Genomic DNA, 12,313 nt, shown 5'->3' with positions numbered 1-12,313 from the left:
GTATTGAGATTTTGTATTACATTGTCAGAATACTCAGATTCTTGTGTAAGGGCAATACCCAAAATTCAGGATGATAGACTTTGTTAGCTTGGCCTCACCTCATGCATATGTTCTTTTCCTACAATGGCAACCAATTGCTTTCAGCACACTCTGCCAAACATTCAAGTATTCCCAACTTATAGGTGAATAAATGATGAAAGTGAAAGGCTAAAGCTGAACATCTTGAGTAGAAGCACAGGTAATTTTACTAGGATTGCTGTCTTTATCTTAGATTATCAAAACATTAACCAATGATAGAAATAAGATGGATTTTTGAGCTTATATGGGGTCTCCCCTTCAATGTTGATGTACTGTGTTCTTTTCAATCCTTTAGGCTGTGAGCACAGTAGAACAAAGTGTAATTGTCACAACAGAAGAAGAAAAACGAGGTCACATCCAAACATTTCTAGAGCATTTGTCGCCCAATGATAAAGTCATTGTCTTTGTTTGCCGAAAAGCCGTGTAAGTATTTTTTCTTGCACTTCCATTATAATTAGTCAAATGGATTAGGATTATTTCCACTTATATATGTAAAAATGGGAGGGGTAGGTGCTACATTATGTTATTACAGACTTTTGGTAATAGAAGTAAAAGTGGTGAATTGATGGTGGTAATAGACTGAGCACTTAGGAATGTTGACTTTATCTTTTCCTTCAGTGCAGATCATTTATCTAGTGACCTGATTCTCCGACATATATCAGTGGAATCATTACATGGCAACAGAGAACAGGGGGACAGAGAAAAGGCTTTAAGAGATTTTAAAACAGGTACTTTTATATAATTAGTATTTTTGCAGTTTAAAATAAGTCCAATGCCTGGGCTTGGCAGAATGATAACATCTTTTCATGGAACCCATTTCTAAAGTCTGTTCTCAGCTTCTGTATAACAGAACTATACTTGTTTAGAGCTCTAAGTATAAACCCACCTCCAAGAACTATCCGAGCTAAACTCTAAAAAGACTGTTTTTAAACCGGGATAACAAGATACTAATTTGCAAAGGGAGATACATCTTAATTTACCTGAAAAGCATGTATCTTTCTGGCATGGTTCAGAGGGTTCAGGGACAGTTTGCTGAACCATGGTATTGTAATTTGCCAGCAGTTAAAGAAAAATGGCTTTTTCATATTTACTAAGTATTATTTTTTTTTTTTTTTTTTTTTTTTTTTTTTGAGACAGAGTCTCACTTTGTTGCCCAGGCTAGAGTGAGTGCCGTGGCGTCAGCCTGGCTCACAGCAACCTCAATCTCCTGGGCTCAGCGATCCTACTGCCTCAGCCTCCCGAGTAGCTGGGACTACAGGCATGTGCCACCATGCCCGGCTAATTTTTTGTATATATATTTTTAGTTGGTCAATTAATTTCTTTCTATTTTTGGTAGAGACGGGGTCTCGCTCAGGCTGGTTTCGAACTCCTGACCTTGAGCGATCCGCCCGCCTCGGCCTCCCAAAGTGCTAGGATTACAGGCGTGAGCCACCGCGCCCGGCCTACTAAGTATTATTAATGTAATAATTAATGCAGTTAAATAAGGGCAAATACACATTTCATTTTATGTCTTGGGTTGATTTATGCCAGAATTGTTCAATATTTATCTGGCTTGACTCTTTAGGAAAAGTAAGAATACTAATTGCCACGGACTTAGCGTCCCGAGGTCTGGACGTTCACGACATTACTCACGTATACAACTACGACTTCCCAAGGAACATCGAAGAATATGTCCACAGAATAGGACGGACTGGAAGAGCAGGGTAAGAAAGCATAGCCCACCCTGAAAGAGGCCAATTCTGTATTCTCATTACTCCCCTCAAAGAGGGGAGTTTTCTTGTTGCCTAGTAAACCACTTTTTGGTCTCTTGCCTATAAGTTTCAGCTCCTCCCCAGAATCTGCCTGGCTACTTTATCTCTGTCCATTTGGCCTGTTACAGATTCAACCAGATACCTCATGATTCACTTCATAAAACTGTTCTGATTCTACTCCTTGTTCTATCTCTAGTATCATAATGACACTAAGCTCTGTACCCAGCACTTACTCTCTGAACATTGTTGACAAATAGCCCACAATTGGCATGGGTATGAGAGGACCTTTTCTCTTATCAGAAATATTATGCATATACCCCCTTATGCTGTTTAAATAACTATAGATTCAAATTCTAAATCTGTTTGAATGATGCTAAATCTCAATACATACTTGGGCTTGTGAAAAATTTGTCTTCCTGCTTTTATTTTCTGGTTTATTCTATATTAACTGAATCATGAATACATATTATAAATGAAATTACATGAGTTTCTCTCCCCCCACACACAGGAGAACAGGTATTGCAATAACTCTTGTCACCAGGAGTGACTGGAGAATTGCAACAGAATTAATCGATATACTGAAAAGAGCAAATCAGGTGAGAATATGTAACTCATTAGTAATGTACCTCTTATCATAACTTCTCCAGTGTTGAAGTCATTTATGCTGGGTACTAGAGTGGGGCTTGCCAGCTATCAGGAAAGACAGATACAAATGAGTTTGTAATTGTTATGAGGGCTGTAACATGACAAAGGAGCTCTGGAAGCTTATAATTGGGGAACCTAATCTAATGGGTCAGCAGTGAAAGCCCTGCTGAGGAAGAAACCAGTGGGGAAGAGTTAGAGGATGGGGTAAAGTCCCAGGAGGGGGAACATGTTCAAGTGCAGAGGTGAGAAAAAGGATGTGTAGAAAGTAATAGCAGATAAGGGCATGTTAAGGGCACTGGGAAACAGTAGCATAATAATGGGTGTTTTTAATTTTACTTAGTTTTATAGCCTGAAGATGGAGTTAGAGTTTAATAGGCAGAGAAATAAAATTTCTGTTTGGAAGATGCCATGTAACAAGTTGTACAGATTATCTGAAATGATTTGGAAGCATTTTAGCATATTGTACAACAGAAAAAGACTCTTAACAACATTATTAATAATTTCAGACTGTCCCGGAGGAGCTTAAGGGAATGTCAGAAAGATATAAGGCCTATCAGCTGAAAAAACAAATGGAAAGAAAAGTGGGAAGACCACAGAGAAAGCCCAAGAAGTTTTATTAATGCCTCATTGAAAAGTGCTGGAGGTAAAACATAAATAACAAATGGACTTTCATACGCCTGTCTGCAACTAGGCTTTATAAATGTTTATTGCAATCAGCACTATCTTCAGGAGTGTAACATTATTAGGTGTCACTTTTACCTAATAGCTAAAGTGTAATGAATATATCTTTAGGAGCACTATAGAGTTAAAAACTTTTTAAAGTTATACAGAAAGATTATTAAGACTACAATGGAATTGGTAGACATAATTTGGTATAACTTGGTAATATAGTAGGGGAACTAGACGAATAGACTACAGTACATCGGTATATTTTGCACAGCTGTTGAAGAACATGTGAACCATCTTTAAGATATCTTCTGTGTTGAAAGCAAAAAATTTTCCACTAGGATGCTAGACTGAGTTAAAACAAACATCACGTTTCAAACTCAATAGAAATGCTGGATAGGGTATTTTTTTAAATGTTCCCAAAGCTGGGTTATGGATAAGGCTTTATTTTATGTATATGTTTAAATAATTTTCTGTAATAAAACATTTTCATAATTAAAAGTCCGTATTTACTAACTCAATGATCCAGCACTTTAGCAAAATTTATCCTGGGCTAGAGGTCTTTAGGATGGAAGAGTGAACTGCCAAAACTCTGTGAAGACTAAATCCAGACCTGTGCAGGCTCATGCTGAAAAATTAATTTTAAAACTGTCAATGAGGGCCAGGCATGGTGGCTCACGCCTGTAATCCTAGCACTCTGGGAGGCTGAGGCGGGCGGATTGCTTGAGGTCAGGAGTTCAAAACCAGCCTGAGCAAGAGCCAGACCCTGTCTCTACTATAAATAGAAAGAAATTAATTGGTCAACTAAAAATACATAGAAAAAATTAGCTGGGCATGGTGGCACATGCCTGTAGTCCCAGCTACTTGGGAGACTGAGGCAGGAGGATCGCTTGAGCCCAGGAGTTTGAGGTTGCTGTGAGCTAGGCTGACACCACGGCACTCACTCTAGCCTAGGCAACAAAGCGAGACCCTGTCTCAACAACAACAACAAAAAAAACCTGTCAATGAACAGGTAAAATGCAAATTGACTATTCCACCCATGAAAGATAGAGTATGAACAACTATATCATGACCAAGGATTTACAGAGATGATAAAGTAAACCAAAAGGGGCTTTAATAAATATGCTTGGGAAGTTTAAAACATAAAATCTAATTTTTAGTTTGTAGTCAAAAATTAAGGTGAGGTGCAATGGCTCACCTGTAATCCTAGTGCTTTGGGAGGTGAGATGGGAGGATTACTTCAGGCCAGAAGTTAAAAGGAGTCCTCTCACTTCCCCCTCCCAAAGTGCTGGGATTACAGGCAAGAGCCACCACACATAGCCATCTATGGTATTCTGTTACAACAACACAAAACAGACTAAGACAGCAGAGGACAAGATCTTATATGTAGGAAACCCTGAAGATTGCACAAAAATTCAACGAAGTTGCAGGATAGAAAATCACATATTTCTTGCATTTCTATATAGTGACAATGAACAATCGGACAAGAAATTTGAAAAACAGTTCCATTTAGAGTAGCATCACAAAGAATAAAATACTTAGGAATAAACTTAAAGAATAAAAAAGACTTCACTAAAAATTATAAAATATTTGTGACAGAAATTATGGAAAGACAATCTATTTTCATGTATTGGAAGACTTAATTGTTAAGATGGTGATAGTACCCAAGGTGATCTACATTTGATGCAATTTCTATGAAAATTCCAATGGCGTTTTTTTGCAGAAATAGAAAAAATTTCATGCTGAAGTTTATAGGGAACCTCAAGGGACCAAACAATTTTGAAAAATGAACATGGTTAGAGGACTCATTCCTGATTTCAAAACATAGTATAAAGCTACTGTTTTGTAAATCAAAACTGGTGCTGCCTTAAAGAAAGACATAGATCAATGGAATAAAATAGAGAACCCTAAAAGACTGTTGCATATACAATCAAATGATTTTAACAAAGGGGAAAAGAACAATTTCTTCATGATGCTGGAAAAATTGGATATCCACATTGCAAAAGAATGAAGTTGGACCCTTATGACATAAAAATTAGCACAAAATGAACTGGATCTAAATTTGAGGCGCTAAACTATAAAACTCTTAGAAGAAAACCTACAGGAAAAGCTTCATGACACTGGATTTGGCAATGATTTCTTGGCTATAACAGCATGGGCAACACAAGCAAAAGTGAGTACAGAGTTTCAATTTCACAAGAAAAATTCTGGAGATTGGTTGCACAACAATGCAAATATACTTTATACTACTGATCTGTGCACTTAAAAGTGGTTAAGATGGTGAATTTAGTTGTATATTTCATCACAACTAAACTTATTAAAAACTGTTGTGAACACCAATTTACATTTTTTTCCTACTTATTTTTCAGAATTCAAGGTATTGTAGAAATACTGGATATGGAAGTACTGGAACATATTGGCAGTTATAAAGAGACTTTCCGGATTCTTAAAATAATAGTGTTTAAAAATGTAGAATTCAATATTTTATACTTCAACAAAATGAAAAGTATTTAAATGTGAGTTAAATTTTTTCTAGATATTTGTTAAGGAATATAACATGTAGAGGTTTTCTTTTACTTAAAACTTTTTCTATTTTAAAAAAATTTTAAATTATCTCTTATAATATTGCTGTACTAAAGTCAGTCTGTAAAAAGTTTAATGCTTGTTCAGATGTCATGGCAGTGAAAAAGATGCCATTAACAAAATAAATGTTAATTTATGTGATAAAGACAAGTTGATTTTTTTCTGTATATAGCATTTTAATTTTGTTATATATTAATTTTTAGAATTTGTCTACTGTAGTATACTTGCCTATAATTAGTTTAGGCTTTCATATCATCTTGCCTTTTTCATTCATATAATAGTTTCCTCATTACCCATAAACTTAACAAGAGAACCTAATAGAAGAAAGGAAATAAAGGTAAAAGCAGAAATGAATAAATCATAGAGTTCAATGAAAACCAACAGCTGATTTTATAAGACCAATCAGATAAATGTTTCTAGATATGGATGGAAATACTGGACCATACTGGCAATTATGAAGAGACTTGACTGATTCTTAAAAATAATAGTGTTTAAAAATGTAGAATTCAATTTTATACTTCCATAAAAGCAAAAGTGAGATGAATATTTTAAGTCTGGAAGTGGGAAGTTGGGGATATGGAGGTATTAAAAAATAAACACTGTATAAGTTTGCCAGCAAATCTGAAAATTCACAAAATTGACCACTTTATATTTTCCTACATTACCACAGTTAGGTAGTTTAGTTGTATAGACAAAACATAGAAGCAACATGAAAAGTAATCTCATCGGCCTTCAACAAGAGGATAAGTTCCTGTGTGCCAGAACATTTAAAAAGATAAGTTTTGGCTGGGCAAGGTGGCTAGGCCTGTAATCCTAGCACTCTGGGAGAATGAGGTGGGAGGATCACTCAAGGTCAGGAGTTGGAAACCAAGCCTGAGCAAGAGTGAGACCCCATCTCTACTAAAAATAGAAAGAAATTAATTGGCCAACTAAAAATATATAGAAAAAATTAGCCAGGCATGGTGACACATGCCTATAGTCCCAGCTACTGGGGAGGCTGAGGCAGGAGGGTTGATTGAGCCCACGAGTTTGAGGTTGCTGTGAGCTAGGCTGACGCCATGGCACTGTAGCCCGGGAAACAGAGTGAGACTCTGTCTCAAAAAGTTTTTCCATTCACTCTATAAAGCTGAAGTGAAAAATATTTTATTAGATTATATGTATATATATAAGCATATTCATAGAAGGGTACATAACAATGGTTATGTATTGCTTCTGGGAAGATAAATGGGTGCCTGAGTGTTGAAAAACATAAACCAACATATATGTTGTAGACTTAGGTTTTCAGTGAAAGTGAGCTAGGCTAGGTGACTAACCTTTTGGAAACAATGCAGAATTAAATATACAAAGGTCTTAAGCATAAGGTTTCTTTTTGAGATGATGAAATGATCTGTGAATATATTAAAAACCATTAAATTATACACTTTAAATGAGTGAATTGCATGCCATGTGCATTATATCTCAAAGCTGTTACTAAAAAGTCTGCTTAAAAGAAGAGTCAGCAATAAGAAGTAAGAAACTAGTAGCTCAAAATCTAAGGGTGAGTGAGACTCCAGAGCAAAACAGCACAGGCAACTCTAAGCCACTTTTGGATATGAGGATGTTTGATGATCCTGCTCCGTCAGGCCAAGGGGACCGAGGGGTTGGGTGGTAAACCTTCAGACTCAGAGGCCAGAGGCCATGGTTGGCAGCCGATACACGCAGGAGCATATGAGACAGGAAACTCGGTTTGCCAGAGGATTGGTATTGGGTGTTTCTGGGAGTAGCCCTTACAATTCTTATATAACCATCCTGGAGCTGTTCTCATTGGTACTCTCAGATGACCATTCAGGGGCAAGACACCAGATCTACCTTGTTGGGAATGAATGTTCACCTTACATATACATTTAATTGGAGCCCCATGGTCCAAATGAGCCAGTCTTGTTTGCAACAACTTCACAGGCATAGTTTCACACATCCCTGTAAGAGACATGCCGACATTCCCACACTTGGGGAAACTATGGCTTCCCATACAGAAAATTTGAATTTTGGCTTTGGTGACAAACAAGGCTTAGAGTCTACTCCTAGGAGAGAATTTAAATAAAACCCTCTTCACATTAAACTAGGAACTCCAAGGGGTATAACCTTTTTTTTTTTTTTTTTTTTTTTTTTAGTGAAGTCATTTGGAGTGGAGATATAACCTTAAGTTAATGGTGAACCAAAAGTAAACCGACTTCCAACTAATTTAGTGCAAGCAAGTTTGCTCTGGTACTGAGAACAGCAGGTCAAAAGGAAAAGTCAAAATATCATTGAGAACTTACAGACTCAGGTTACATAAATGTGAAGCCCAGGTTCACACTGCCTAGTTTGGCCCAGGAAGCCTCAAGAAGTAACCTTCATTTGAGGTGCTTCGCTGACTGCTAATGTTCCCAGTAGCCTGGCAAATGTGAGCAAATCCTTTCTCAAGGAGGATACCATCATACTGGCTAAAAAGTGTCCCCACAAATCATTTTTTTTTTTTTTTTGAGACAGAGTCTCGCTTTATTGCCCAGGCTAGAGTGAGTGCCATGGCATCAGCCTCGCTCACAGCAACCTCAATCTCCTGGGCTCAAGCAATCCTCCTGCCTCAGCCTCCCGAGTAGCTGGGACTACAGGCATACGCCACCATGCCCAGCTAATTTTTTCTATATATATATATATATATATTAGTTGGCCAATTAATTTCTATTTATAGTAGAGACGGGGTCTCGCTCTTGCCCAGGCTGATTTCGAACTCCTGACCTCGAGCAATCCGCCCGCCTCAGCCTCCCAGAGTGCTAGGATTACAGGCGTGAGCCACCACGCCTAGCCCCCACAAATCATTTTTAAAGGTTAATTTGGTAAAAAATTAACCAAGCACCACGAATGAGAATTGGAAGAAACAATGGAAACAGCAGAAGCAGACTACAAATATTAATTATGAGATTATAAAACAACTATGCTTAATATGATGAAATACAAGCTTCAGATTACCTGCCAGAAATAGGAAACTCTAAAAAGTGGCATAGCAGATGAGAAAAAGAACCAGATAAAACTTCTAGAAATGAAAGAAATATATATAATAAAAAATTTCACACAGTGATCACAAATGAAATCAGAAAAGTGGAATGATATTGTTGAAGCCAGATGAATATGATATTGTCCTCTTTACTGTTGTAAGATTTTCATATTCAAAGAAGAATTTGTATTATGAAATATGAATATTTTCATAATAAAAGATTTTAAGAATGATTTTTATCAGCAGATTAGATATAATTGAAGAGTAAATAAGAAATGGAAGATAGGTCAGAATCCAGACTGCAGCAAGGAAAGAAAAAAAAGATGTGAAAATACAAAAGTGGGTAAGATAATTTAGAAAATTTAATTAGATGTTCTGACATACATTTAATAGAAGTCCCAGAGAAGAGGAAGAGATTGGGGCCAGGCAAATATTTGAAGAGATAAATGGCTGAGAATTTTCCAGAACCTATGAAAAATATCCACAGAATCAAGAAGTTCAATGACTACCATTCAGGATAAATAGATACAGATATCTCATAATAAAATTCCAGAATACTAAAGACAAAAATCCTAATCAGCCAGAGAAAAATGTTAGATTAATAATGCTCTCTCTCTGTGTAGTGGAATTACAAGTAATTTTCACTTCCTTCTTTACATCTTAATGTAAACATCTGAATTTTTCACATTGAACATATATTACTTTTAAATTTTTTCATGCACTGTATAGAGGCAAATGTTTCTATGAGACTTAAAAACTAGTTTTGGCCAGGCACAGTGGCTCACACCTGTAATCCTACCACTCAGGGAGGCTGAAGTGGGAGGATTGCTTGAAGTCATGAGTTTGAGACCAGCCTGAGCAAGAACGAGACCCCCATTTCTACTAAAAATAGAAAAAATTACCCAGGTGTGCTGATTCGTGCCTGTAGTCCTAGCTGCTTGGAAGGCTGAGGCAGGAGGATCCCTTGAGCCCAGGAATTTGAGACTGTAGTGAGCCATGATGACACCACTGCACTCCAGCCTGGGTGACAGAGGGAGCCCTTATCTCAAAATAAAATAAATAAAAAGTAGTCTCCATTCGCCTTTGCTTTATGGTGTTAAAAAACAAACAAACATAGCCTCCCGCCCTCATTTTCCACTCTCAAGACATAACTATTTCATCTTTTAGCCATTTCTAAATAACTTGCTTATATTGACATTTCTTGGTTTTTCACATTTGATATTATCTACTGACTTTCTATAAGAAAGATAATTCAGTTTTTTCATATCTGTGATAGTCAGACTCTTAGGGTGGTCCTGTGACCACCCCACTCCACTTCCTGAGGTTCACATCTTTGTAGAAAAGAATTTAACCTAACCCAAAGAAAGGCCTTTCCTTTGCCCTTCCTTGGCTTCTGGGAGATAATGACTAAGGTCTTGGAATGTGCCAGAAACTATAACAATGTGATTTATAGTGGGGGCTTTGGGCCACATAATATCAACTCATACTACTTGACCTCTAGAGGAGCTGGAGACTAAGGTTAGACATGGGCAGTGAGCCACTGAGTCCCAGTAAAAACTCTGGACACTAGGGTCAGGAGAGTTTCCCTGGTGGACAATATTCCCTGTGTATTGTCAGACATTGATCCCAAGAGGATATTGCATCCATGACTCCATGGAGAAAAGACAACAGAAGCTTCATGTTTACCCTCCTGAACTCTGTCCTATACACTTCTTCCTGTGGTTGACTTAAAGCTGAATCCTTACCATGTAATAAACTGCAGCTGTGACTATAATGGTTTCAGTGGGTTCTCTGGGTCTTTCTGGAGAATTATCAAACAGGAGGTGGTTTTAGGAATTCCTTAAAATTGTAACTGGGTTCCTGCTTTAACAAATGAAAAAAAGAAAAAAAAGGCTGGGCACGGTGGCTCACACCTGTAATCCTAGCACTCTGAGAGGCTGAGGCGGGCCGGATTGCTCGAGATCAGGAGTTCGAAACCAGCCTGAGCAAGAGCGAGACCCTGTCTCTACTATAAATAGAAAGAAATTAATTGGCCAACTAATATATATAGAAAAAATTAGCCGGGCATGGTGGCACATGCCTGTAGTCCCAGCTACTCGGGAAGCTGAGGCAGCAGGATTGCTAGAGCCCAGAAGTTTGAGGTTGCTGTGAGCTAGGCTGACACCACAGCACTCACTCTAGCCTGGGCAACAAAGCGAGACTCTGTCTCAAAAAAAAAAGAAAAGAAAAATTGCAGCTGGTATCAGATGTAGGGGACTGACATATATTTTCCTAGTTTAAGAATTAAAGTGAGGCCAGCACGGTGGCTCACGCCTGTAATCCTAGCACTCTGGGAGGCTGAGGCGGGCGGATTGCTCAAGGTCAGGAGTTCGAAACCAGCCTGAGCAAGAGCAAGACCCCGTTTCTACTAAAAAGAGAAAGAAATTAATTGGCCAACTAATATATATAGAAAAAATTAGCTGGGCATTGGTGGCACATGCCTGTAGTCCCAGCTACTCGGGAGGCTGAGGTAGAAGGATTGCTTGAGCCCAGGAGTTTGAGGTTGCTGTGGCCGGGCGCGGGGGCTCACGCCTGTAATCCTAGCACTCTGGGAGGCCCAGGCAGGTGGATTGCTCAAGGTCAGGAGTTCAAAACCAGCCTGAGCAAGAGCGAGACCCCATCTCTACTACAAATAGAAAGAAATTAATTGCCCAACTAATATATATAGAAAAAATTAGCCAGGCATGGTGGTGCATGCTTGTAGTCCCAGCTACTCAGGAGGCTGAGGCAGCAGGATTGCTTAGCCCAGGAGTTTGAGGTTGCTGTGAGCTAGGCTGACTACACAGCACTCACTCTTGCCTGGGCAACAAAGTGAGACTGTCTCAAAAAAAAAAGAATTAAAGTTAGTGAGTATTGTACGTGTCCTGCCCAGAGCGTTTGAAAGTAATCTGTTCCTGACCGGCTCCCTGTGATAAACAAAGGTGTTGCCTAGATCTAGGCATAACAAAGGACCTGAGCTGCAACTAGCAAGAGCAGCCCCGCCCCACGGCATTGGGGGTCTGGAAGCCACGTGATAAACATATTGTTCCTGTGATTGCTGCGTACAACCCATAAGATGGCTGGTTAGTCAATGAGGGGTAAGACCCCCTCAAGGGAGGGGCAACATAAGCCAGGCACAGCCGCTGGGGTTCAGCGGAAGATCTTAGGGGGTCACCCTAAGAGAAGCTGGGGATGAAAAATGCCCCCTGTGGCTCACCTTGCGGATCCTTGCTAATCTTGGTCCTTTATCTATGCCTAGTGCCTAGAGCAACCACCTTGAAATTCTGAGTCAAGGGATATCTGCTTCCCTAAGGCTATTCCGGAATTTATGGCTATCACTGCCACGCCTGGGTGGTTAAGTACAAGGAACTAACTTTAATCTTTTAGAGTATAAAAATAAAACAGACCCTGTGTATTATTACTTGAGTCAACCATTAGTGTGTCTGCATTTTTCTTTGTGTTCTGCATTTGTGTTTTATGTTCTGTGTTCATCTTGTCCTGCAAATGGGCCACGACAGTCAGAAGTGAGGATGGTCTTGTGGGGACTGTTTTCCCCCTA

General features: G+C 38.7%; 1 protein-coding gene across 2 annotated transcripts in view; it reads left to right on the top strand.

Annotated features, from left to right (window-relative positions):
- The window catches only part of DDX43 (DEAD-box helicase 43), a 34,398-nt gene extending 31,304 nt beyond the window's left edge, over positions 1 to 3,094 (top strand). For both annotated transcript variants that reach the window (XM_012788769.2, XM_012788768.2), the window contains exons 12-16: positions 374 to 501; positions 697 to 806; positions 1,643 to 1,781; positions 2,338 to 2,425; positions 2,981 to 3,094. In XM_012788769.2, the coding sequence (XP_012644223.1) occupies positions 374 to 501; positions 697 to 806; positions 1,643 to 1,781; positions 2,338 to 2,425; positions 2,981 to 3,094 (579 nt within the window). The remainder of the gene's footprint in view (positions 1 to 373; positions 502 to 696; positions 807 to 1,642; positions 1,782 to 2,337; positions 2,426 to 2,980) is intronic.
- Positions 3,095 to 12,313: the final 9,219 nt, after the last annotated feature.

The sequence above is a fragment of the Microcebus murinus genome, chromosome 5 (assembly GCF_040939455.1).
Source record: "Microcebus murinus isolate Inina chromosome 5, M.murinus_Inina_mat1.0, whole genome shotgun sequence".
Lineage (NCBI taxonomy): Eukaryota > Metazoa > Chordata > Mammalia > Primates > Cheirogaleidae > Microcebus > Microcebus murinus.
The sequence above is the reverse complement of the archived record's forward strand: the minus strand, read 5'-3'. Positions and strand labels throughout refer to the sequence as shown.